Here is a 27631-nt window from a genome sequence, read left to right on the forward strand (position 1 = left end):
GGCCTGTGGTCCTTGTGTGGACCTGTGGGATACACACACACACACACACCTGGCCTGTGGTCCTTGTGTGGACCTGTGGGACATAACTGGACTAATGCGGTCCAACTTGAGGAACACACTGCAGGTCTGAACACATGCCAGTCTGTCAAATACACATTCAAGTACAAAACAAATAAACAACAATAATAACACTAATACTAAATGAAGGGCCTGACACTCAAACGTCATCAGTTTTCTGTCAGTCCTTTAGTGGAAGCAGATATCAGAGGTCCGAGGTCAGAGGTCAGGTGGAGCCCAGGGGTCAAATGTGTGTCAGTGACATTAGAGGAAGAACAAACAGGACTGGAGTCAGGTTGTACCAAGGGTCCGCTACCAACACAACCTGAAGGCAACACAGAGGGTCATCTGTGTACACACTGCACAACACTTCTACTCCTCCTCCTCCTTCACCACTACCACCTCCTCCAACGCTGCTGCTGCAGCCTCCACCACCTCCTCCATTGGTGCTGGACCTCCACCAGGAGAACCACCTCCACCAGGAGAACCACCTCCACCAGGAGAACCACTTCCACCAGGGGAACCTCCTCCACCTCCACCAGGGAACCACCATGAGCTGTCTGCTTCTACTCACCCACAAATGTACCTCCAGTTTTTTCCACAAACAGAAGTAGATTTGTCAGATGTACCACTGTGTGGAACATTTGATGTATTTGTGGTTCATTTCATTCACTTTGCTTCTTATTTTGTTCATGTTTCCATTTTGTTAACATTATTATTCATTTTTGTTCATGTTATTGATCGTTCGACCACAGGCATCAAACTCATGTTAGTTCAGGTTCCACATTCAGCCCAATTCCATCTCAAACAGACCATAATAACACCATAACCTAAAGAATGGCAATAAAAGCATCACAATATGAGAATCTTTACCTTTACAAACTATCCATTCACAAAGAAGACACAAATAACCAGAAACAAAGAGGTTCCACAGTGGAGGTTCCACAGTAGAGGTTCTATCTGCTGGTGTTTGTCTGGGATGTGTCTGTTTAACCCCTTCACCTCCACAGGGGGATGGTAGAGGTTCTACGGTAGAGGTTCTATGGTAGAGGTTCTACGGCAGAGAACCTCAGCTCAGTGCAGTGTGAGCTGATTGTTTGGCTGTCGTTGGAATCTGAGGTGGATCATTCAAATGAACTCATTTCCATCAGTTCTGCTGTTTTAGTCTCAGACACGTTTGGATCTGAGGCAGACGTTAACCCTGTGTGTCCTGGTCCACATCAGACCTCCAGACCCTGGTTCATAGTGGATCAGCTGGTCCAGACCCTGGTTCATGTGGTTCATATAAACACTGTTTGCGTTGGTACCTGTTGGAGCTGCTGAACTGTTTTTAAAGTGGTTCTTGAACTTTTGGACCACACATGTTCTGCTGTGACCCTGCCCTGTGCTCAGGCCTCCGAATGGAACTTGACTTCTTAACCCCCTGTCGACCTGCAGTTGGGGGGGGGGCTTTGGACCTGCTGTGGGGGGCTTTTGTTGCGTCCGTGCTCCTTCTCGGTGCCTTCTGTCCATCTGGAGGCCCCTGGTCTGCCCCTGGTCTGGGTCAGCGGCCCGGGTCGCCCCTCTGTCGGTGACCCTGGGGGTTCACGTGGTGTCGGTTCCGGCCCCGGTGCTGCGTCTCCATCCTGCGCAGCCATCCTCCAGCCGGCTGCAGCGGACGCGCATACATACAGTAGAGCGTCTGCGCATACATGCAAACGCGCACACGCAACTTAAGCAGTCATGTGGCGCACACACACGGTTGCCATGTGACGGCTTTCCCCTCCTTTCTCCTATCTCTCTCTTTTTGGAGTTATGCTTATTGTGGGATGTCAGTGACTGCGCTCATTACTATTATGGGATGCCACGGGGTGGGAGGGGGTGAGCGTCTCCATGGCAACCGCGGTTGCTAAGGGAGGGGGTGTGCATAGAGGAATGGGGAAGAGACCGTAGGAGAGGGAGGGGGGGGGGGTTGACTATTATGGTCTGTACGTTGCAAGGTAACTATGCAGAGTGGGGGAGGGGTGACTGAAGGGGGGATATTATGGGATGCCTGCCCCCTGATCTCTTTGTGTGTGTGTGCGCGCGCGCGGGGTGTGTGTAGTGTGCGAGGAGAGAAAGAGGAGACGGCGTCGTGCGCACACGCTGCCGCAAAAAACACGGAAATATAGAGAAATAGTGAACTGACCGTTACCTTGGGCAAACAGCCGCCAAGTATTGATTGATAGACAAAGTGAGGCCGGAGGAGTTAGTGGTTCTGGAGCCAAGTTGTGAGTATCTGAGTTTGGGCTTTTATTGTTGGGGGGTCTGCCGGGTCCGGGTCCGGCAGGTCGGGGTTAGATCCCCGCGGATGCCCGGCTCCTTTCACCGCCTCATTTCTGATTTATGGTCGGGCTTTGGCGTTGGAGCGGCTCGGCTCTTTAGTTTGTCTCCAATCTGGACCTGGCCGCGGCTAGCACGCATGCTAATGGGACGGAAAATAGTGTGGAGATGTCAGCTGAGATGGACGGACGGACCGGCGGGAGCTAGTCTGTGATAACCTGATAAAGTTGGATTCATTGTCCAGGAAGAAGCCCACGCCGCCGCTGTTTGTGTGGCTTCTGCCGGCTGCTTTGTTTTCACTCATCTCTGGTGCTTAATATTCACTTCCGTTTTCTCTCTTTTTGTTCTTATTTCCCTTGTCGAACCCCTTCCAAACAGACTCAAGACCGGGTCACAACTCTGGATTATCCCGCAAAGAAATAACTTTATTTGGTTAGCTAAACTGTTAGCTAACTAAATACAAAGTTTTCTGCTATGTCTGGAAGCGAGGATGACAGAGACGATTATGGAGCCCCGGAGGACCGGTTAATGCACGGTAAGACGAGCCTCGTTCGTTAGCTCAAATTGCTAATGTGAGACTGGTTAAAGGCTAGCGCAGGCAGATGTTTTTGACGTTCATATCAATCATGTTTCTTGCCTGATAGCACCGCACCGGCTAGCGAGTACAGGCTAACTACCGGGTGGCTAACGCTACGAGCTAACTCTCTTTTTTTGGTGACGGACGCGCTGCTCTCGTCATTTTAAAACACGTTAATATACTATCGGACAACAAGCACACGTGACCGGGACGCCGGTAGATGCCTTGTGGTGGAGTCACGCCGACTAACCGGCATGTTCCCGGGGCCTAGCGTTAGCAAGCTACCGGTATTTTTTACGTGTCGATGACAAGATGGAGTTAGCCAGTTAGCTTGGAAGCTGGAGGATGACGTTCGCTAGCTTTCCCCTCCTCATGGCCGCGCGCCTCCGATTTGACTGAGAACAGAAAGTGAAAAATAAACCGCACACAAAACGGATTCTTTTGTCTCCCCCGATGCTGTTTTATCTAATTAAATAGTCGTTTTTTTACAGACTGATGGGAGTAAATATCGCGCTGTTTACAGTTTTGTATAATCACACAACGTGCACGCGCGTCGGACACGAGCCCATCGCCAAGAACAGACAGTCCTGAAGTTAGCATCAAGTGCTAAAACCGGGATAAAACCTGCAATTTTATTCATCAAATACTCACAAATATGTGCACATGTGGCGGGAGGAGCTTCCCGAAGAAAACAAACCCACAAACTTACTAAGTAGCTGTAAAATAGTTGATATTTACGCGATTAAAACAAGTTCTTTAACCAATCAGTTGATGAGCTAATGCAGCTAAAAGTTGACTTTATTCACTTCTGTAATTATACTCATGTTTACATGACACTAAGACTATCCATGACATAACAGTTAATTGCAGCCCTGTACATTAATGTGAATTATTATTTAAGCCACTCAATGTGTTCACTCATCAAAGCTGCAGAAAACTCAGATTTATTGAACTTTATTTTTGCTTATGAGTGAACTGTGTCTGCAGCCAGTGTCGTCTTTAAAAACCGTCATTATATTAGTTGAAACTATTCTTTGAATGCTTTCACTGATGTGCACTCATATATCATCTGGTATTTGTAGAATATTGGTATTGACATATATACTAGTATTAGACCTTTATGTCCTTTTCATACTAGTAATGACCTAAATGTCATTTTTAACGTCAGTATCAGAACAAGAATTCTGCCTTTACTGGCTCCTGCTTGAGTCTGATTAAGACCCAGAACCCCCCCCCCCCCCCCCCAACCAAACCTCCTGGAGATTAGGGGTGTGTATTGGCAAGAATCTGGTGATATGATACAAATCGCAATACTTGGATCACAATACGAAAATATCACGATATATCATGATACTGTTAAAAATGGCAGTTTTTTTAGCTTACTGGCCGACAGGCTGTAAGTTATCGTCATCATGCGGCGTCTGTCGTCCGTTACAAAAACTTCAATCGTCTTTTTCTCTGAAACTACAATTCCGATTGACTTCAAACTTGGTATACAGCTTCTTTATCATGATGTCAACAAAAGTTAGTGAAATTATTTGGATCCGGATCTGATTCTGGATTCGGTGCAACATTGAAAAATTTTCCCATTGTAACAGATAGGAAGTGGATTGATCCAATAAATCAGTATCACTGATATCAAGTGTGAATTTAAATTTTTTACAGATCTGATTGGAATATGACCAAAACATGGGCTATTTCTGTAATAGAATAAATACACAGAACTGAGGGAGAATAAATGGCATCTGGATACATTTCCCAAAGCTTTTAATTTGGCCGGTAAGATACAGGACCATTGGTCTGATTTTTCTGGTTTTTAATGATTATTTCCTTGAAGAATTGAGTTACACCAGAAATATACACAAATACTAAACACATTTTTATTTGATCCCAACAGGATCTAATGTTATATCACAAAATTTTCCTGTGTTCAAACTGAAATTCTGTTTTACAGACATTAGTTTCAGATCCTGTTCAAATGTTCAGATTCTATTAGTTCACAACTAACATCAGAACAGGATTTGAGTTCAATCCAAACAAAGAAACAAAGATTGTTGAATAAGAGTGTGAAATAAGAATAAATAAAATATAAACAAGAAAGACAAACAAAAAAACTAAACTGAACCTCCACATTATCTGCATTTGAATAAATACCTAAAAATATCCATACAGTACTTTTTAATATTGATACAGTATTGGGAAATGAAATATCGCGATATATTGCAGAACTGATATTTTCTTACAGCCCTAGTAATGACCTAAATGTAATTTTTAACATCAGTATCAGCCAAGAATTCTGCATTTACTGTCTCCTGTTTGAGTCTAATTAAAACCCAGAAGCCCCCTGACCCCCCCCAACCCAACCCAGCCTCCTGGAGATCAGGAAAACCCTGATACTGACCCAAAATAAAGAGCTTCAACACAGAACATTTAGTGCATAAGTGGTAGATAGTGTGTGATTGTGTGTGTAACAGTGAGCCCATCCATCCTCTGCATCATTTATCAGGACAAACACGTCTCTGTCCTCCTCTGTACCTGAGTCCAAGAGGAAGGCTTTAGTTTGGACCCAACAGTAGTTAACAGTCCACCTGTTTAGCATTCCCCACAAACACACCACACATTATTTGTGCACTTTCAGCATAATTGTGGTTTTGGGTTTAAAGCAGAGGATCCATGGTCATATCTTTTTTAGGGCTGTGTATTGGCAAGAATCTGGCAACACGATACAAATCACAACACTAGGGTCACGATATGATATATCATGATACTGTTAAAAAGGCAATTTTTTTATTTGTTTGTGTCTTTTTTTTTTTCTTTTTTTTTACTTTCATGGAAGAATTTAATTATACCAGAAATATGTACAAATACTGAACACATTTTTTACTTTGATCACAACAGGATCTAATGCTATATCATAAAATTTTTCCAAGTCTCCTAGTTTCCGAAGGAACTCCCATCTGCCTCTCAGACAGTAAAAAGTGCTTGTAGGATGCTTCAAATAACCATTATTTAATAAAACAGTATCAAATAACAATAATAAGATAGAAACAATAAGAAAAACAAAAAACTAAAATGAACCTCCACCATATCTGCATTTGAGTAAATACCTTAAAATATCCATACTGTATTTTTTAATCTCGAAACAGTATTGTGAAATGAAATATTGCGATATATTGAAGAACCAATGTTTTCTAACAGCCCTAATCTTATCTAATATGAACTGTTAACCTCAGTGTGTCCTATGTTTAATATTATCAGTATCAGACATGTTTGAGTTTTAGAAACAGATGTTTTGTCAGTTTGGCTCCTTATGTATATATCACAGATCAATGGGAAATTGTTGTGTGTTGCAGTTTTTCCATGTAAATATGATTATTAGGAAAGAAATGATCAATGGTACAAATAAATATATAAATGTATACAGTTTTGGAAAAAATTATTAGCCCACCCTTGTTTTCTTCAGTTTCTTGTTCATTTTAATGCGTGGTTCAACCAAAGGTCCTTTTGTTTGGACAAATATAATGAGAACAAGAAAAACAGCTCATAGTAGTTGAATTTAACAGCTGATAGCCATCCATTTAACATGTTTTCTTGATAAAAACCAAAATCACCTCAGTTCTTCCATCAATATCTGTTATTGAACTGACAAAACAGTGCTTTTATTCAATCCATTTTTTCTTTTCTGTCTGTTTTAGTAGGGCTGTTAGAACATATGGGTTCTGCAATATATCGCAATATTTCATTTCACAATACTGTATCGATATTAAAAAGTACTGTATCGATATTTTTAGGTATTTATTCAAACGTAGATATTGTGGAGGTTCATTTTAGTTCTTTGGTTTTCTGTATTGTTTATATTTGATGTTGTGAACATTTGAACAGGATCTTAAACTGTAACGTCTGTTAAACAGAATTTAAGTTTTAATAGAGGAACATTTTGTGATATAACATTAGATCCTGTTCTGATCAAATAAAAATGTGTTTAGTATTTGTGCAGATTTCTGGTGTTATTCATTTCTTCCAGGAGATAATCTTTAAAAAAAAAAGAGTCTTATGATATATCCTGATATATCGTGTTGTGATCCTGGTATTGTGATTGGTATTGTATCACCAGATTCTTGCTGATACACAGCCCTATGTTTTAGTCACATGACACACACAGGAGTTAGTAGTTTATTGCCAAACCATTGTTTTGGATGACTTGGTGGTCTAATTGTTTTCTCAGTGACTGTATACACACCAAATAAACCTATTAAAACAGTATTAAACACAGAACAGCAATTTGTACAACATGTGCTACTGACAAATATTATCAATTAGGGATGTAACAATTACCAGTATTAAAAATTACCAGTAACAATAAACTGCGTTAAAATTACAGATGGTTAGTATTACCGTTTAAATTCTAATGATCATAACTGTGTTTGATTACAGCACTTTGAAAGAGAGAGACTATCTATCTATCTATCTATCTGTCTATCTGTCTGTCTGTCTATGAAAAACAATCTAAAACAACTCAAACTTGCTCTGTAAACTGCTCAAACAGGGTCCATAAGGTTCCATCTTTAATGCACATTTGTATGTTTGATGTTTACATGTTAATATTTGAATGTTTCTGCCTGTTATTGTGCCGATTATTTTATTTGTTTTTTTATTTATTTATTTATTTTTTTCAAAACACAACTTGGTTAAATTCTTTCAGTGTGTGTATTAGTACTTTTTGAACATTTTGAGCACATTTCAACAATACTACGATAATAATGATAACCATGCTGACCGAACTGTCACCAAAATAGTCCATCCAACAAGTACTAAAATAGTATCACACCCCAAAGAAATAGCAGAGGCATTTGCGACATTTTACAAAAATTTATACAGAGAACCTAGATTACAATCAACAACTGATAACACCAACATCTTCCTTAAAAAATTAAAATTACCCACATTAACGAAAGAGGCATCATCACAAATGGTTTCACCCATCACAGAAGCTGAAATAAGAGATGCAATAAAAAGACTGAAAAATAATAAATCCCCAGGAGTAGATGGACTTCCCGGAGAGTTTTACAAATGTTTTATTAATGACCTAGCACCAGTATTAACAAGGGTATTTAGATACGCCCTTTCTAGGGACAACCCTCCTGAAACTTGGTCACAGGCTATCATATCTGTAATTCATAAGGAAGGGAAGGAACTAACATTCTGTGAAGGATATAGACCCATTAGTTTGCTATGTAATGACCAAAAGCTGTTGACAAGTATTTTAGCACGAAGAGTTCAAGTATATATTGGATTATTAATGAAGCCAGACCAAACAGGGTTCATCCCATGCAGACAGAGTGCTAATAATATAAGGAGAACCTTGAATATTATCAACTATGCGAAGAAAAATAAACAGACATCAATGCTCATAAGTTTTGATGCACAGAAGGCATTCGATACTGTGAATTGGGAGTTTCTGTATAAGACGCTGTCTGCAATGGGATTTCATCAAAAATGTATAAATTGGGTTAAAACTATTTATAAAAAACCAAAAGCAAGGGTCAGAGTAAATGGATGCTGTTCTGATTTCTTTGAATTGAAGCGAGGGGTGAGGCAAGGAGATTGTCTTAGCCCTCTGCTTTTCACCATTAATATTGAACCCTTAGCAACATATATAAGACAAAATAACAAAATAAAAGGCATAAGGGATATGGGGAATACAGAACATAAAATATCCCTATACGCAGATGACATCTTGACCTACATAAGTGAACCAATTACATCTGTTCCTGCCTTAATGGATACTCTGAAAGAGTATGGTGAACTTTCTGGTTATCAGATCAATCAAGCAAAATTGGAAGCTATGATGCTTAAAGGACAATGGCCTATTCAATTAACAGGAAGTTTTAATTTTCACTGGTCACAAAAATTCAGATACCTAGGAATAATTTTAACGGCAGACATATCAAAATTGTTTAAAAACAATTATGGAAAATTGATGAATAGTATAAAAGCAGATCTTATAAGATGGGAAATGTTACCACTTTCTTTAATCGGAAGAATAGAAACCATAAGAATGAATATTCTGCCCAGACTGCTCTTTCTTTTCCAGTCTTTACCTATCTATGTCTCCTCCGCTACTTTCACCACCATAGATAAATGGTTCTCAAAATTCATATGGCAAAGTAAACCCCCAAGGCTTAAATTTAGAAGATTATTGTGCACAAAAATCAATGGAGGCCTGAGTTTGCCTAACATGAAAATATACTATTGGGCTGCCCAATTAAGACCCATGGTCTCCTGGATACTCCAAGAAAAGGATACTATTTGGGTAGGAATGGAACAGTCTGAATGCTCAGATGTTCCATTGAACTCCATCCCATTTCTTAACTTAGATACTGGTAGGATAAAGAAGTTTTCAAATATATGGGTTAAAAATACTTTGAAGGTATGGTTTACTGTTAGGAAAAAATTACAACTACCTAAGACTATATCCAGGGCCATGAAAATAGCCAACAATCCAGAATTTCTCCCATCAAAACTTGATAAGGGCTTTGAAAGATGGAAAGAAAAGGGTTTAGAAGTCTTAGACCAGTTATTTGAAGGAACTATATTAAAATCATTTGAACAACTTAAAGGAAAAATATGATTTATCAAACCAGGACTTTTTCAGGTTCTTACAAATACGAGACTACTTAAACAGACATCCAGAACGGGAAAAGCTCTGCTCTCTACCATCTAAAATAGAACACTTTTTAATTTCAACAATAGATGGAACAGTGAAGAAAAAAATTATATCATATTTATATAAGATAATAAATGAGGTTATGGGAGAGAATAATTTAGATATTAAAGAGAAATGGGAACTAGAGATGAACATAATAATTTCTGATGAACAATGGGAAACTTCATTTGAACAGGGACATAAAACAACAAATAGTCCTAATTGGAGGGAATACGAATGGAAGCTAAAAATGAGATACTTCAGAACGCCTCGTATAACATCGAGATGGAGCAATACCTCATCTTTGTGTTGGAGGGGTTGTGGCTTGGTAGGAGACCATACACATATATTTTGGGATTGTCCAAAATTATCAGAATATTGGAAAAATATTCAAAGAGAAATAAAAGCATGTTTGTCCATAGACCTACCAATGAAAGCATCACATTTTATACTGGGCATAATACCTGAGGATCTTCAGGAAAACAGTCAAACCAAACTGCTTAGAATACTTTTATTGATTGCAAACAAAGTAATAACAACCTCCTGGTTAAAGCCACAACCCCCACAATAGTCCAATGGAGGGAAAGAATTCAGGATGTGTATAACATGGAATATACCACTGCAGTGTTAAAAATGAAAAGAGAAATATTTATGAACAACTGGACCCACATTAAGTCACATTTTAATTTGATGTGTTGTTGCTTTTTATTGTTGTTGCTGTTGTGGATTTCTATTTTGTTCTATCTCAGATTCTGGAAGAATGTCAAGGTTCTACCATGTTGTATTTTAATGGCTGATGTTGACCTCTCCTGAATATTCTGGTCCCTTGTGGCCTTGGACTTGAAACAACCATGGACTACTACCCCCATTAAGACTGAGATGTGTGTGTGTGTGTGTGTATGTGTATATATATATATATATATATATATATATATATATATATATGTGTGTATATATGTGTGTGTATATATGTGTGTGTGTATATATATATATATATATATATATATATATATATATATATATATATGTGTGTGTATATATATATATATATATATATATATATATATATATATATATATATATATATATATGTGTGTGTGTGTGTATATATGTGTGTGTATATATATATATATATATATATATATATGTGTATGTTTATGTTTACGCATTTGGCAGATGCTTTTTTCCAAAGCGACTTACAGGGGAAAACCAATTAAATCACTCAATCAATCAAATTTTATTTATATAGCGCCAGATCACAAAAAAGTTATCTCTTGACATTTTATATATAGAGTTGGTCAAAACCAGACTCTAAGTCAATTTACAGAAACCCAACAGAATCTCTCTCTCTCTCTCTCTCTCTCTCTCTCTCTCTCTCTCTCTCTCTCTCTCTCTCTCTATATATATATATATATATATATATATATATATATATATATATATACACACACACATATATTTCTGTTATATAATGATTTGTTACAATGCACTGCATGGCTACACACATGAAATCTAAATAAAAAGAAGTTAAAAAAAAAAAAATGATAACCATGATGATTTTGGTCACAATAACCGTGATATGACATTTTCATATTGTTACATCCCTATTATCAGTATAAATAAGTGTTCAAAATATAGTCGATCTATGTAATTTGAGAATGAGTTTCTTCATAAAGTTAACAGTCCCAGTATTGTCATATCGACCATCCATTTCAAACCTGTTAGTATTTTCTTTACTGTGTCGTAAATAGAATAACTTGTCATTGATCGGCCTTTGCTTTGACAGAACGTTTTTCTGGGTAAGTTTCGCTTGGTTTCAGTTTTTTAATGCAAAGCTGTGAGGTTTTCTGAGACGACGCAGCACTTGCGAGGTTTCCCTTCGAACTGCACACAGTGGGTTTTTTTCTGCTCAGACCTAAACAGTAGGTGAATCATGTCTACGGACTCCAGATTCAATTGGAAATCTAAACTTTTAATCCCTGTGTTCCACTGCAGCTCAGTCCGCTGCACATTTGGAACTGGGTTTTCGGTACTAAAGGCGTTTACCTGGAACCTCACTGTGTCTTTGTATTTATGTCAAATCCACCTTTACGGTGGATGTTTATACGACCAAAAAAAACTCATCACATTAGAGCAGGGCTGTCAAACATGCGTCCCGGGGCCCAAATGCGTCCCCCAAAAGGTTCCAGTCCCACCCCTGGGATGAATTTCCAAAGTATTTGAGTATAGTTTGAATTTATTACAGTTTTAATTTTCTATACCTAATTTTTGGAACCAGTATTCACTTTTAAAGTCACTGAAAAGGTTCGTTAAACATCTGTGTGTTATTTATGCAATAAATTATATACATTTTTAAAATTGGATTTTATATTTTTTTTGTTTTTTGTCCTATTGTGTTTTTATAGTAGGTTAAAGTGAAAAAATAACAGACAGATGATACAGATGAAGTTGTGCTGAAAAAACAGATCCAAACATGGGTATAGTAAACATTTGTTTCTATAGTATATAAAGGCCAAATCAAAAGGACTGAAAAACAGACAGAATAGACTCAGACCACTAAGGGTTAATATGTGAATGTTTCTGACACAGAAGGGACAGTGGGACTGGTATTTTATTTTGCTTTTTTGTTGTTTTTTTTTCCCCAAAATACAACTTGGTTAAATTCTTTCAGTGTGTGTATTAGTACTTTCTGAACATTTTGAGCACAATTTCAGTAATACCACGATAATAATGATAACCATGATAATTTTGGTCACAATAACTGTGATATGAAATTTTCATATTGTTACATCCCTAAACACGATATATCACGATACTGTTAACAAGGCGATATTTTTAGGCCCGAGCCGAGTAAAGCCGGCGCAGGGCCTATTGAGTCTGCAGTGGGCGCATGGGGACGAAATCGCCAGTGACGCGGTCGCCTTTTGCCACTGTCGCCACTCTCACACATTTTCACACTCACGGCACTGAGACCTTTCCGACGATGTACATGACAGGTGCACAAATCGCATATTTACTCCTGCTCAGAATGAATGGGAGTCAATGGGACACGCGCACTCGGGGTCAGTCACGTGGGTGTAAGTGCACGACACGTGACATCTGACCCCACACACATGTGGGGGAGCTCGAGAACTTTCAAAAAAGGGCAAATACGTGGTTGCCATAGAAACGGCTATATTGTTCTTGCTCAGATCATTAGGGACCGAGCCGAAAGGTCAGGCCCTCTCACACAGCGAGAGGCCTTGCTTGCAAGCAAGGCCCTATTGTTTTTCGTTCGTTTTTATATTATTATTATTATTTTTCCGTGACGCTTTAAACTGGAATTTGAACCCCTGAACATGCTCAAAAACTCACCAAATTTGGCACACATGTCAGCCCTGGCGAAAAATTTTATTAAATGAAAAAATTAACCCCATAGGTGCCAAAATGGCCTCTCTAGAGCCACCTATGTGAAAAAAACTGCAACAGCCCTAGTGGCCAGTAGGAATGTCATAAAGACATGAAGCCAGTGCCAAAATTTTTGTTGGATGAAGCACTACAAATCATCCACTGACACTTATGACCTAACTCCAACAGGAAGTTTGCAATATGCCTTTCAAAATAAAATTTCCAAAACTAACTCCGATGACACCGTTTGTCATATTGACTTCTAAATAGCGCCAAAAGATAGAGTGAAACCTCCTTAATAAAACAATTTCACACCTTTTCCATAACTGTCTTAGTTTTTTTTTTACAAGCCCGCAAAGTTGCGTTGTTTGGAACTCATTTTTCACTTTGCAGGTTTTCCCCACATGTGACATATCTACGCGTTCACAGGACTCAGCACAACTCTCACATGCAAAAATTTTTGAGATAGGATGTACGGTTATTGATTTATAACAATTTGTTTATTTTCATACTTTTTCCACTTTAGACTGCCATTTGACCCCCTTAACATGCTCCAAAACTCACCAAATTTGCTATGTATGTCATGGCTGGTGAACACTTTGATTCAATATCAAAATTAACCCCTTGGGTGCCAAAATGGACTCTGTAGCGCCACCTATGTACTAAAAAACACACAAAATCTGCCCTAGCGGCCAGTAGGAATGTCACAGAAACATGAAACAAATGGCAAAATGTTGGTCTGATTGAGCCGACAAATCATACACTGACACTCATGAGCTAACTCCAACAGGAAGTTGGCAATCTGCCTTTGAAAGGTACTCTACGTTTCTGCAATTACTGCTTATTCATTTCAGAGTTTTGAATGAAAAGTTATACCTCATGAAATTCCCACAAGTCTGCAGAATCCAAAAGTGAAAGAATTTTTCAGATCTGACCTACGGTTATGGAATTATGGCGATTTTTTTGAAGACTATGTTTAGTTTCACTTTTAACAATGACAAAGTCCCTATAAAACTCTTCCTGGTGCACAGATGTATGTGTCTGTCCTTAGTGCAGTGGTTCATGTAGGTGCCTATGAAACAAGAGGACCTGGGTTCAAGTCCCAGACAATCCAAAATATTTTTTTTTTCTTTCTCCATTTTAAAACAGGTTTTACTGGATTGTATTTTGGATATTGGAAATTTTGCACACATTCAAAAGTACACTGAGTACATTTTTTCAAAATAAAACCCTAATTACCAATAATACAAAATTTCTATTACATAACTTCTTTTCATTGTTATGACCAAACGCTAAACTGTTTGTACAATGTTTCTTCATTCAAAAGTACTCTTTCTCACAGACACACATGCTCACACAATAGGGTTTTTCCAAAATAAAAGCCTTAAATGTGAGAAATCATCACTTTAATGCTCAATTATTTATACAATTTCAATTCATTTTTCAAACTGATTCTTTCTCTCACATACAAAACAAATGCACATGCACACAGTAGGGTTTCCAAAATAAAAGTCTCATTTTAAAGGTGATGGTGGTTTCAGCAGAGGGTCGCTGGTGTTCTGTACAGATGTAAGGAGGACAGACACTAAAGGGTGGGAACTGGTATGGGGACGGAGAGGTGTGAGTGGAGCTGAGGTGTGGACGTTCCCGGGACGCGGATCGCGGGGGAGGCGGAACGCCCGGTGCGAGGTCCCGCCCAATGCTGCTTGCGGCTTTAATTTGTCTTATTTTTCCTTCTCCTGCACTTTGAGCTCAATTTTGACCCCCTGAACATTTACGAAAACTCACCAAATTTTGCACAAAATTCAGAAGTGCGAGAAATTGAATTTACATATAGGTTTTGTAGATGTCGGTAAAGAAATGTTGTGGCAGCGCCCCCTTGAAAAGTGGAAATGCATTACGCCAATGGGAGCACGTCCAACATAAAGTTTGTCATAGAGCCACGGAAATCAGCACACAGATTCATCATTAGGAGACAAACAAAAAATATTATTATGGCCACGCCCCTAAACCAACCCTTAGTCGGCCATATTGGATTGAAATTTCCAAAATGCTGAGTCAGCGTTTTCGTTGACGTTGTATTTTAACTATCTCCTACTAAGCCGTTTGGCCAAATGAGCTCAAAATCGGTATACAGTATCTAGAGAAGTGGGGCATCAAAAGTTAGCCGAATTTTTTGAATCGGTGTCACCGTTTTTGTGCGACGAGGTTGCAAACTTTGCGAAGTTTTTTCAAAAATTTACTATGACAAAAATTGCTTCAGCTCAGACATACAAACACCGATTTGGCTCAAATTTGACTCAGACGTATATCTCCCAGGCCTACACCCATTTATTAAAAGAAACTAAAATTTTGCACTACAGCACCCCCTACAAATGTACATTTACAAAAATGACATCAATTCGGAGATACGAACACCAATTTGGCTCAAATTTGACTCAGACATCTGTCTCCCAGGCCTACACCTATTTGTCAAAAGAAACTGAAATTTTGCGCTACAGCGCCCCCTACAAGTTTTTTTTTTTTAAATTGTATTCAAATTGCTTCAGTTCGGACATACGAACACCAATTTGACTCAAATTTAACTCAGACGTCTATCTCTCAGGCCTACACCCATTTATCAGAAAAAATTTAAATTTGGCGCTATAGCGCCCCCTACAATTTTACCTTTACGAAAATTACTTTACTTAAGACATACGAACACAAATTTGGCTCAAATTTGAAGCAGTTGCCAATCTCCCAGGCCTACACCCATTCAGCAAAAGAAATTGCCATTTCGCTCAGTAGCGCCCCCTACAAATTTACCTTCACAATAATTGCATCAATTCGGACATACGAACACCAATTTGGCACAAATTTAAATCATTTGTCAATCTCCCAGGCCTACACCCATTTATCAAAAGAAAATGCCATTTTGCGCAATAGCACCCCCTACAAATTTACCTTCACGAAAATTGCATCAGTTTGGACATACGAACACCGATTTGGCTCAAATTTGACTCAGTGGTAAATCTCGCAGGCCTACACCCATTCAATGGAACAAATTGAATTTTGGCTCCATAGCGCCCCCTACAGATTTATTTATACAAAAAATTTTTTAGTTTGGACATACGAACACTGATTAGTCTCAAATTTGAGTCAGTTGTCAATCTCCCAGGCCTACACCCATTCATCAGAAAACACAAAATTTGGGGCAAGAGCGTCACCTGCTGAACGACGGACATACTTCTACTGGACGTGCCCATGGCGAGGGCCTTTAGATGCCGCTTGCGGCTTTAATTTTGTTTTGTTTCTTCTTTTTTTTTTTTTTTTAAAGATTATTTAGTGGAAAAACATGTAGCTCAGCATTTGGATAAATAAAGTTTTAACATGCAGCTTTACCAGAACAAAAACTCACAAATAAATAAATAATGTTTTGCAGACATTACAGTTCAAGATCCTGCTTAAATGTTTCTTATTCTTCTTTTCATTGTTTCATTGTTATTTGTTCCTAAAAAAATATGCTAATCTAAACATAATGGTGTTTTACAAACATGGTTAATGTCGACATCAGTGTGCCCTGGTATTTGTATGTACCTTTAATTCTCTTGTATGCACTTCAACAAAAATATGAAACAAAAAAAAGTTTGTATTCTATTTCGAAAAGAATGCATAGTGTTGAGTCCCTGAATCATCCAACATCAGAATATTATTTTTGTGCATTCCCAATAAAAAGAAACTAACATTTGCCTGTTTTAGAAAGTAAAAAGTGCTTTTAGGATGTTTGAAATAACCATTATCAATTAAAAAAAAAAAAAGAAACTATATATATGACCTGCAATATTACAATAGTACTTTTGTCGTATACAAACAAGAGAATAAAATACCCATGTGAATAGAGAAATAAAAGAGCATCATAAACAAAAAAGAAAAACAAAAATGAATCTCCGCCATGTCTGCATTTGAATAAATACTTAAAAATATCAATACAATACTTTTTAATATTGATACAGTATCATCAAAAGAAATATCACGATATATTGCGGAACCGATATTTTCTTGCAGCCCTTTTTAACTCCCGCTGGTTTTTAGAAGGGTTTTATCTGTTTTTACAGCAGGTGAATGTGGTTTCAGCCAACTGCAGTTGGAAACAGAGTTAAATGATGTGCCTGTAGCTGAGGGATTATTAAAAAAAAAAAAAAAGTATTTAAGAAGGAAACCTGTGGAGGACGGCAGCATTAGCAGGTTCAGATGAGAGGAAACAACACTGACATGAACTGGAACACACCGTTAAAATGAGCTGTTTACTCTACATGGTAGTTTACTTTCCACTTTCACAATGAATCGTTTCCTTGTCAATCTTTTAAATTCAACCGGCAATTTAAAAATAGATTTTAAAAAAAGCATGAAATGATCTGTTTTGAAAAATGGGGAATGGAATTCATGATTCATACTGTCACATTTGACTGTAAAATGGGGACAAACAGCAGACATAGTATTATTTAACCCTCTGCTGTCCAGGTGAACGCATTCAACACACTTTAACCCTCTGCTGTCCAGGTGAACGCATTCAACACACTTTAACCCTCTGCTGTCCAGGTGAACGCATTCAACACACTTTAACCCTCTGCTGTCCAGGTGAACGCATTCAACACACTTTAACCCTCTGCTGTCCAGGTGAACGCATTCAACACACTTTAACCCTCTGCTGTCCAGGTGAACGCATTCAACACACTTTAACCCTCTGCTGTCCAGGTGAACACATTCAACACACTTTAACCCTCTGCTGTCCAGGTGAACGCATTCAACACACTTTAACCCTCTGCTGTCCAGGTGAACACATTCAACACACTTTAACCCTCTGCTGTCCAGGTGAACGCATTCAACACACTTTAACCCTCTGCTGTCCAGGTGAACACATTCAACACACTTTAACCCTCTGCTGTCCAGGTGAACGCATTCAACACACTTTAACCCTTTGCTGTCCAGGTGAACGCATTCAACACACTTTAACCCTCTGCTGTCCAGGTGAACGCATTCAACACACTTTACACTTCCTGTTATTAATTACAATTTGATTTAAGTCTGAATTCAACAGTTGTTCATTTTTGTGTGATTTTTTTTGTTTGTTTGTTTTTTAATTCTGATCATCCACTAAAACCATCCCATAATAAACAGTGTTAAATTCCTACACTAACACCCTTCTACCAAGTGAGTATGAAAGGAGGGGAAAAAAATGAATCATACAATTTATATGTAGAATATTGGAAAGAAAAAAAACCCTTTGTTGCATCAGAAAACATGGTTTGTTTCCATTACAAACATGACATTTAAAGGGTTAAAATGTGACAGTTATAGAGTGTTTGGTATTTACAGTATGTTTATGGCTGAAGTTGATGAATACAAAAAATGCAAATAAATAAAAGTTAAAAACCAACTGTATGACAAACATTCTGACATTGGTACCCCACTCTGTAGGTCAGAGGTGTCAAACTCATGTTAGTTCAGTTGCACATTCAGCCTAATCTGATCTAAAGTGGGCCGGACCAGTCAAATAATATAAATAATAGGATAAGAACTGAGAAATAATGTCAACTCCGAAGTTTTCTGTTTTTGCGTGAAAAATAAATAAAATTCTGTAATGAAAATGTTGACATCTGCAAACTGTACTTGAACTTAACATGAACAAATATGAACAACCTGAAAAATAAGTGCAATTTTAACAATATTACGCCTTAGTTTATCATTTTTATCACAATTTACAGATCACAGTGGATCTTCAAATACACAAAACATTCAGTAACAGGCAGAATATCGGTACAATTCCCCAGATTTCTCTTAAGATTTTTTTTTTTTACAGTTTTGTAAAAGGCTAGTCTGTAAATGTATACATTTATGTGTAATTTTACTTTTTTTTTGGTTTAACACTAAAACAAAGACAAAAATTAGCTTTTTTCATTATTTGTAGGTTATTATGAAAGTATTTTACTGCTCTGCGGCACTTTAGATTGAACATCCTTGATTGTTCATATCTTCAGTGTAATTTTTGCATTTCACACATTCATCCCAGGGGTCGGACTGGACCCTTTGGTGGGCTGGATTTGGCCCCCGGGCCACATGTTTGACACTTGTGGTATAGGTGATTAAAGGAGGTCTGTGGGCGGGACAAAGGAGAGCGCAGATAAACGTTAACGTCCAAGTATTTGAGTTGAAGTTGGATCAGATGGACTTTTCTCCTCATATGATGAATGTCAGATTTCAGCTCACGTCTGCGTTTCATGTGTATATTAACCATAAAAACAACATCTATTTGTAGATGACGAAGAGGAGGAGATCTCAGAGAATGAGACTCCGAAGGTGAAGAAGAAGAAAAAGGCCAAGAAGAGCAGAGAGAGTAAGAGCAGTAAGAGGAGGTCACGCAGAGAGGTGAGTCCACACACGGTTATTCTGAGAAACATGTCAAGAATACAACAGTTATTCCTGTCCTCAGTCCATCAGATGAAGCGCACTGTTGGCTCATCTACCACAATGAACCCATGAAGACCGAAACATCTATTGATGGAACTGTGGGAATACTCACTGAGCCACCAAATCTGTCTACACATGTCAAGAATTAGTGTAAAGGCAGTTTTACCTCAGTGATTCACAGGATAAAATGAGAATAAAATATGCAAAATACTTGAGAAAATAAGAACAAATAAACCCAAAACCTTTTAAATATGGCATAAAAGTAAATAAATACTTCTAAAGTGAGGACAAAATAAGCAAAATATTAGAAAAATGAGGACAGTTCATCATTTCATCCCATCCAGAACCCTGTATTTAGTTTAACCCTTAAAAACCGAAACCATCTACTGATCTAAACTGTTTAATTCCTGTTGATCCACTAATCCTATTAATCCATGTCAATAATTGGTGTCAAATACAGTTCTTCATCTTTTCATGGTCCTCAGATATGACCATATTTGGACGTTCAGAGGCTCCGTAGTTACCGTGGAAACAGCATCATCTTCTCCAACATTGATTCACCAGTCAACCCATGGAGTTGGATCAATGATAGTGGATGGACACACTTATTTTTCTTATTATATACATTAAGTAGTAAATAAAATGAACAAAAAATTTACAAAACAATAAATTACATTAAAAAAAAGCAAAAAGATGACAGAAATTTAGTAAAAAAGCATAAAATAAGCAAGAAAATGAACAAAAACAGCCAAAGTGATCAATACAATGAACAAAATCAATAAAAATGGGCCGAAATAATAAGCAAAAAAGAAAAAAATAAAGCACAAACTGAATAAAATTGAACAAAAAATAATAAACCCATGCAGTTGGATCAATGCCAGTGGATGGACACACTGGGTTTATGTTCAGTTCAGGACAGACTGGACTGAAACAGACACTGTTTATTCAGTTTGACCTGTTTCTGATAGAAGAACCATCAACTGGAATCTGAAGTTTTAATGAACATCTACAGGATCAGAGAATTAAATATAGAAAATACAGGATTTACACTTAAAAAATGTAAAATTCAGAGGCTAATATAATAAATGGGGATAAATCGCTTAAATAGAAGAAAAAATCGAAAGTAGCTTTGGGTGTTTATGGCTTAAATCTAATGAAACCGTCTGATGGATCATATATTTACTCGTATGTTCTTCCTGTGTCACAGTTTATTTCTTGTGTTTATATTTCTGTCCTATCTCTAACATGTGTAATAGTTGCTGTTGCAGTCCAGTGGTTTTTAAAGGTGCAGCTGAATGCAGGTGTAGTTTTCACTCAAACAGGGTTTTCCTGCAGAGAAAATGAACTGATGAGTGTCTTCATGGAAACAAACGGTTTTTACAATTCCAGTTTTCAACTGCATTTACAAATAGAAATAATCCTTTAGTGGTGCAGAAAGGAGGCTTTTGAATGTGTTCATGGACCGACAAACACCCCTGAACTGTCCTAACCCTGAACTGTCCTAACCCTAACCCTGAACTGTCCTAACCCTGAACTGTCCTAACCCTAACCCTGAACTGTCCTAACCCTGAACTGTCCTAACCCTAACCCTGAACTGTCCTAACCCTGAACTGTCCTAACCCTAACCCTGAACTGTCCTAACCCTAACCCTGAACTGTCCTAACCCTGAACTGTCCTAACCCTAACCCTGAACTGTCCTAACCCTGAACTGTCCTAACCCTAACCCTGAACTGTCCTAACCCTGAACTGTCCTAACCCTAACCCTGAACTGTCCTAACCCTGAACTGTCCTAACCCTAACCCTGAACTGTCCTAACCCTGAACTGTCCTAACCCTGAACTGTCCTAACCCTAACTCTGAACTGTCCTAACCCTGAACTGTCCTAACCCTAACCCTGAACTGTCCTAACCCTGAACTGTCCTAACCCTAACCCTGAACTGTCCTAACCCTGAACTGTCCTAACCCTGATCTGTCCTAACCCTAACCCTGAACTGTCCTAACCCTGAACTGTCCTAACCCTAACCCTGAACTGTCCTAACCCTAACCCTGAACTGTCCTAACCCTGAACTGTCCTAACCCTGAACTGTCCTAACCCTAACCCTGAACTGTCCTAACCCTGAACTGTCCTAACCCTAACCCTGAACTGTCCTAACCCTGAACTGTCCTAACCCTGAACTGTCCTAACCCTGAACTGTCCTAACCCTAACCCTGAACTGTCCTAACCCTGAACTGTCCTAACCCTGAACTGTCCTAACCCTAACCCTGAACTGTACTAACCCTGAACTGTCCTAACCCTGAACTGTCCTAACCCAAACCCTGAACTGTCCTAACCCTAACCCTGAACTGTCCTAACCCTGAACTGTCCTAACCCTGAACTGTCCTAACCCTGAACTGTCCTAACCCTGAACTGTCCTAACCCTGAACTGTCCTAACCCTGAACTGTCCTAACCCTAACCCTGAACTGTCCTAACCCTGAACTGTCCTAACCCTGAACTGTCCTAACCCTAACCCTGAACTGTCCTAACCCTGAACTGTCCTAACCCTAACCCTGAACTGTCCTAACCCTAACCCTGAACTGTCCTAACCCTGAACTGTCCTAACCCTAACCCTGAACTGTCCTAACCCTGAACTGTCCTAACCCTGAACTGTCCTAACCCTGAACTGTCCTAACCCTGAACTGTCCTAACCCTGAACTGTCCTAACCCTAACCCTGAACTGTCCTAACCCTGAACTGTCCTAACCCTGAACTGTCCTAACCCTAACCCTGAACTGTCCTAACCCTGAACTGTCCTAACCCTGATCTGTCCTAACCCTAACCCTGAACTGTCCTAACCCTGAACTGTCCTAACCCTAACCCTGAACTGTCCTAACCCTGAACTGTCCTAACCCTGATCTGTCCTAACCCTAACCCTGAACTGTCCTAACCCTGATCTGTCCTAACCCTAACCCTGAACTGTCCTAACCCTAACTCTGAACTGTCCTAACCCTGAACTGTCCTAACCCTAACCCTGAACTGTCCTAACCCTGATCTGTCCTAACCCTAACCCTGAACTGTCCTAACCCTGAACTGTCCTAACCCTAACCCTGAACTGGCCTAACCCTAACCCTGAACTGTCCTAACCCTGAACTGTCCTAACCCTGATCTGTCCTAACCCTAACCCTGAACTGTCCTAACCCTAACCCTGAACTGTCCTAACCCTAACCCTGAACTGTCCTAACCCTGAACTGTCCTAACCCTGAACTGTCCTAACCCTAACCCTGAACTGTCCTAACCCTAACCCTGAACTGTCCTAACCCTGAACTGTCCTAACCCTAACCCTGAACTGTCCTAACCCTGAACTGTCCTAACCCTAACCCTGAACTGTCCTAACCCTGAACTGTCCTAACCCTAACCCTGAACTGTCCTAACCCTGAACTGTCCTAACCCTAACCCTGAACTGTCCTAACCCTGAACTGTCCTAACCCTGAACTGTCCTAACCCTAACCCTGAACTGTCCTAACCCTGAACTGTCCTAACCCTGAACTGTCCTAACCCTAACCCTGAACTGTCCTAACCCTGAACTGTCCTAACCCTAACCCTGAACTGTCCTAACCCTAACCCTGAACTGTCCTAACCCTAACCCTGAACTGTCCTAACCCTGAACTGTCCTAACCCTAACCCTGAACTGTCCTAACCCTGAACTGTCCTAACCCTAACCCTGAACTGTCCTAACCCTAACCCTGAACTGTCCAAACCCTAACCCTGAACTGTCCAAACCCTAACCCTGAACTGTCCCAACCCTGAACTGTCCTAACCCTAACCCTGAACTGTCCTAACCCTAACCCTGAACTGTCCTAACCCAAACCCTGAACTGTCCTAACCCAAACCCTGAACTGTCCTAACCCTAACCCTGAACTGTCCTAACCCTGAACTGTCCTAACCCTAACCCTGAACTGTCCTAACCCAAGCCCTGAACTGTCCTAACCCTAACCCTGAACTGTCCTAACCCTAACCCTGAACTGTCCTAACTCTGATCTGTCCTAACCCTAACCCTGAACTGTCCTAACCCTGAACTGTCCTAACCCAAGCCCTGAACTGTCCTAACCCTGAACTGTCCTAACCCTAACCCTGAACTGTCCTAACTCTGATCTGTCCTAACCCTAACCCTGAACTGTCCTAACCCTGAACTGTCCTAACCCTAACCCTGAACTGTCCTAACCCTAACCCTGAACTGTCCTAACCCTAACCCTGAACTGTCCTAACCCTAACCCTGAACTGTCCTAACCCTGAACTGTCCTAACCCAAACCCTGAACTGTCCTAACCCTAACCCTGAACTGTCCTAACCCTGAACTGTCCTAACCCTAACCCTGAACTGTCCTAACCCTGATCTGTCCTAACCCTAACCCTGAACTGTCCTAACCCTGAACTGTCCTAACCCTAGCCCTGAACTGTCCTAACCCTGAACTGTCCTAACCCTAACCCTGAACTGTCCTAACCCTAACCCTGAACTGTCCTAACCCTAACCCTGAACTGTCCTAACCCTGAACTGTCCTAACCCTAACCCTGAACTGTCCTAACCCTGAACTGTCCTAACCGTAACCCTGAATTGTCCTAACCCTAACCCTGAACTGTCCTAACCCTGATCTGTCCTAACCCTAACCCTGAACTGTCCTAACCCTAAACTGTCCTAACCCTAACCCTGAACTGTCCTAACCCTGAACTGTCCTAACCCTGATCTGTCCTAACCCTAACCCTGAACTGTCCTAACCCTGAACTGTCCTAACCCTAACCCTGAACTGTCCTAACCCTGAACTGTCCTAACCCTGAACTGTCCTAACCCTGAACTGTCCTAACCCTAACCCTGAACTGTCCTAACCCTGAACTGTCCTAACCCTAACCCTGAACTGTCCTAACCCTAACCCTGAACTGTCCTAACCCTGAACTGTCCTAACCCTAACCCTGAACTGTCCTAACCCTAACCCTGAACTGTCCTAACCCTGATCTGTCCTAACCCTAACCCTGATCTGTCCTAACCCTGATCTGTCCTAACCCTAACCCTGATCTGTCCTAACCCTGATCTGTCCTAACCCTAACCCTGAACTGTCCTAACCCTGAACTGTCCTAACCCTAACCCTGAACTGTCCTAACCCTGAACTGTCCTAACCCTGAACTGTCCTAACCCTAACCCTGAACTGTCCTAACCCTAACCCTGAACTGTCCTAACCCTGAACTGTCCTAACCCTAACCCTGAACTGTCCTAACCCTAACCCTGAACTGTCCTAACCGTAACCCTGAACTGTCCTAACCCTAACCCTGATCTGTCCTAACCCTAACCCTGAACTGTCCTAACCCTAACCCTGAACTGTCCTAACCCTGAACTGTCCTAACCCTAACCCTGAACTGTCCTAACCCTGAACTGTCCTAACCCTAACCCTGAACTGTCCTAACCCTAACCCTGAACTGTCCTAACCCTAACCCTGAACTGTCCTAACCCTGATCTGTCATAACCCTAACCCTGAACTGTCCTAACCCTGATCTGTCCTAACCCTAACCCTGATCTGTCCTAACCCTAACCCTGAACTGTCCTAACCCTGAACTGCCCTAACCCTAACCCTGAACTGTCCTAACCCTGAACTGTCCTAACCCTGAACTGTCCTAACCCTGAACTGTCCTAACCCTGATCTGTCCTAACCCTAACCCTGAACTGTCCTAACCGTAACCCTGAACTGTCCTAACCCTAACCCTGAACTGTCCTAACCCTGATCTGTCCTAACCCTAACCCTGAACTGTCCTAACCCTGATCTGTCCTAACCCTAACCCTGATCTGTCCTAACCCTGATCTGTCCTAACCCTAACCCTGAACTGTCCTAACCCTAATCCTGAACTGTCCTAACCCTGATCTGTCCTAACCCTAACCCTGATCTGTCCTAACCTTGATCTGTCCTAACCCTAACCCTGAACTGTCCTAACCCTGAACTGTCCTAACCCTAACCCTGATCTGTCCTAACCCTGAACTGTCCTAACCCTGATCTGTCCTAACCCTAACCCTGATCTGTCCTAACCCTAACCCTGAACTGTCCTAACCCTGATCTGTCCTAACCCTAACCCTGATCTGTCCTAACCCTGAACTGTCCTAACCCTAACCCTGAACTGTCCTAACCCTAACCCTGAACTGTCCTAACTCTAACCCTGAACTGTCCTAACCCTGATCTGTCCTAACCCTAACCCTGAACTGTCCTAACCCTAACCCTGAACTGTCCTAACCCTAACCCTGAACTGTCCTAACCCTGATCTGTCCTAACCCTAACCCTGAACTGTCCTAACCCTGATCTGTCCTAACCCTAACCCTGATCTGTCCTAACCCTGATCTGTCCTAACCCTAACCCTGAACTGTCCTAACCCTAATCCTGAACTGTCCTAACCCTGATCTGTCCTAACCCTAACCCTGATCTGTCCTAACCTTGATCTGTCCTAACCCTAACCCTGAACTGTCCTAACCCTGAACTGTCCTAACCCTAACCCTGATCTGTCCTAACCCTGAACTGTCCTAACCCTGATCTGTCCTAACCCTGATCTTTCCTAACCCTGAACTGTCCTAACCCTGATCTGTCCTAACCCTAACCCTGATCTGTCCTAACCCTGAACTGTCCTAACCCTAACCCTGAACTGTCCTAACTCTAACCCTGAACTGTCCTAACCCTGAACTGTCCTAACCCTAACCCTGAACTGTCCTAACCCTGATCTGTCCTAACCCTAACCCTGATCTGTCCTAACCCTGAACTGTCCTAACCCTGATCTGTCCTAACCCTAACCCTGATCTGTCCTAACCCTAACCCTGAACTGTCCTAACCCTAACCATGATCTGTCCTAACCCTGAACTGTCCTAACTCTAACCCTGATCTGTCCTAACCCTAACCCTGAACTGTCCTAACCCTAACCCTGATCTGTCCTAACCCTAACCCTGAACTGTCCTAACCCTAACCCTGAACTGTCCTAACCTTGATCTGTCCTAACCCTAACCCTGAACTGTCCTAACCCTGAACTGTCCTAACCCTGAACTGTCCTAACCCTGAACTGTCCTAACCCTGATCTGTCCTAACCCTAACCCTGAACTGTCCTAACCCTAACCCTGATATGTCCTAACCCTAACCCTGAACTGTCCTGTAAAGATCATGACCTTCAGGTGATGTTCTGTCTAAACTGCAGCTGGAAATGATCGATGAAAAAAAAAGGATCTAGATTTATTTACATTGATTTTATTTCCTAACCCTAGCCTTAGCCCTAACCCTAGCCTTAGCCCTAACCCTAACCCACCCCACAGTTTGACCAGCACTGGGTTAGAAGGGTTAGGGTTAGTGGGATAGGATAGGCTTACTGGAGGGTTACTGGAGTCCTGTGTAGACCAGTAGGACCCAGGTTTAAGGGTCCTGGCGGTCCTCCAGGGTTAAGGGTCCTGGTGGTCCTCCAGGTTTAAGGGTCCTGGTGGTCCTCCAGGGTTAAGGGTCCTGGTGGTCCTCCAGGGTTAAGGGTCCTGGTGGTCCTCCAGGTTTAAGGGTCCTGGCGGTCCTCCAGGGTTAAGGGTCCTGGTGGTCCTCCAGGTTTAAGGGTCCTGGTGGTCCTCCAGGGTTAAGGGTCCTGGTGGTCCTCCAGGTTTAAGGGTCCTGGCGGTCCTCCAGGGTTAAGGGTCCTGGTGGTCCTCCAGGGTTAAGGGTCCTGGTGGTCCTCCAGGTTTAAGGGTCCTGGTGGTCCTCCAGGGTTAAGGGTCCTGGTGGTCCTCCAGGTTTAAGGGTCCTGGTGGTCCTCCAGGGTTAAGGGTCCTGGTGGTCCTCCAGGGTTAAGGGTCCTGGTGGTCCTCAGTGTAGGAAACCTCAGGTTTGTTCCAGTCTGGGGCTGGAGTTCAGGTGTACGTCTGTGTTTTCTGAACATAATGGGGTTCATATGTGAACCTTTACCTTTAATCAGAGGTTAAAGGGTTAAATTGTCCAAACTCCGCCCACATATTCCTGATTCTCTGCTAAACCAGCCCAGTGTCAACAAAAGCCTTTATGTTATCATTAAATCATCTCAGTCTGATGATAATTATTACAGTAAATGTTGAATACTTACGTCGTTTGTTGGATGATTTTTGGCCCTGAGTGAAAGTTAAAAAGTCTGTTTTTTCTGGTTTAGTTTAACG

The 27631-nt window shown here is 40.8% G+C and overlaps 1 protein-coding gene across 1 annotated transcript in view; it reads left to right on the top strand.

Annotated features, from left to right (window-relative positions):
- Positions 1-2110: 2110 nt before the first annotated feature.
- LOC115416883 (chromodomain-helicase-DNA-binding protein 4-like) overlaps positions 2111-27631 on the top strand; it is a gene marked incomplete at its 3' end in the record, with an annotated part of 52218 nt that continues 26697 nt past the window's right edge. Inside the window, exons 1-3 of the mRNA XM_030130755.1 lie at positions 2111-2306; positions 2737-2893; positions 19324-19433. Of these exons, the coding sequence (XP_029986615.1) occupies positions 2833-2893; positions 19324-19433 (171 nt within the window). The remainder of the gene's footprint in view (positions 2307-2736; positions 2894-19323; positions 19434-27631) is intronic.

This window comes from Sphaeramia orbicularis, unplaced genomic scaffold, assembly GCF_902148855.1.
Source record: "Sphaeramia orbicularis unplaced genomic scaffold, fSphaOr1.1, whole genome shotgun sequence".
Classification (NCBI taxonomy): Eukaryota; Metazoa; Chordata; class Actinopteri; order Kurtiformes; family Apogonidae; genus Sphaeramia; species Sphaeramia orbicularis.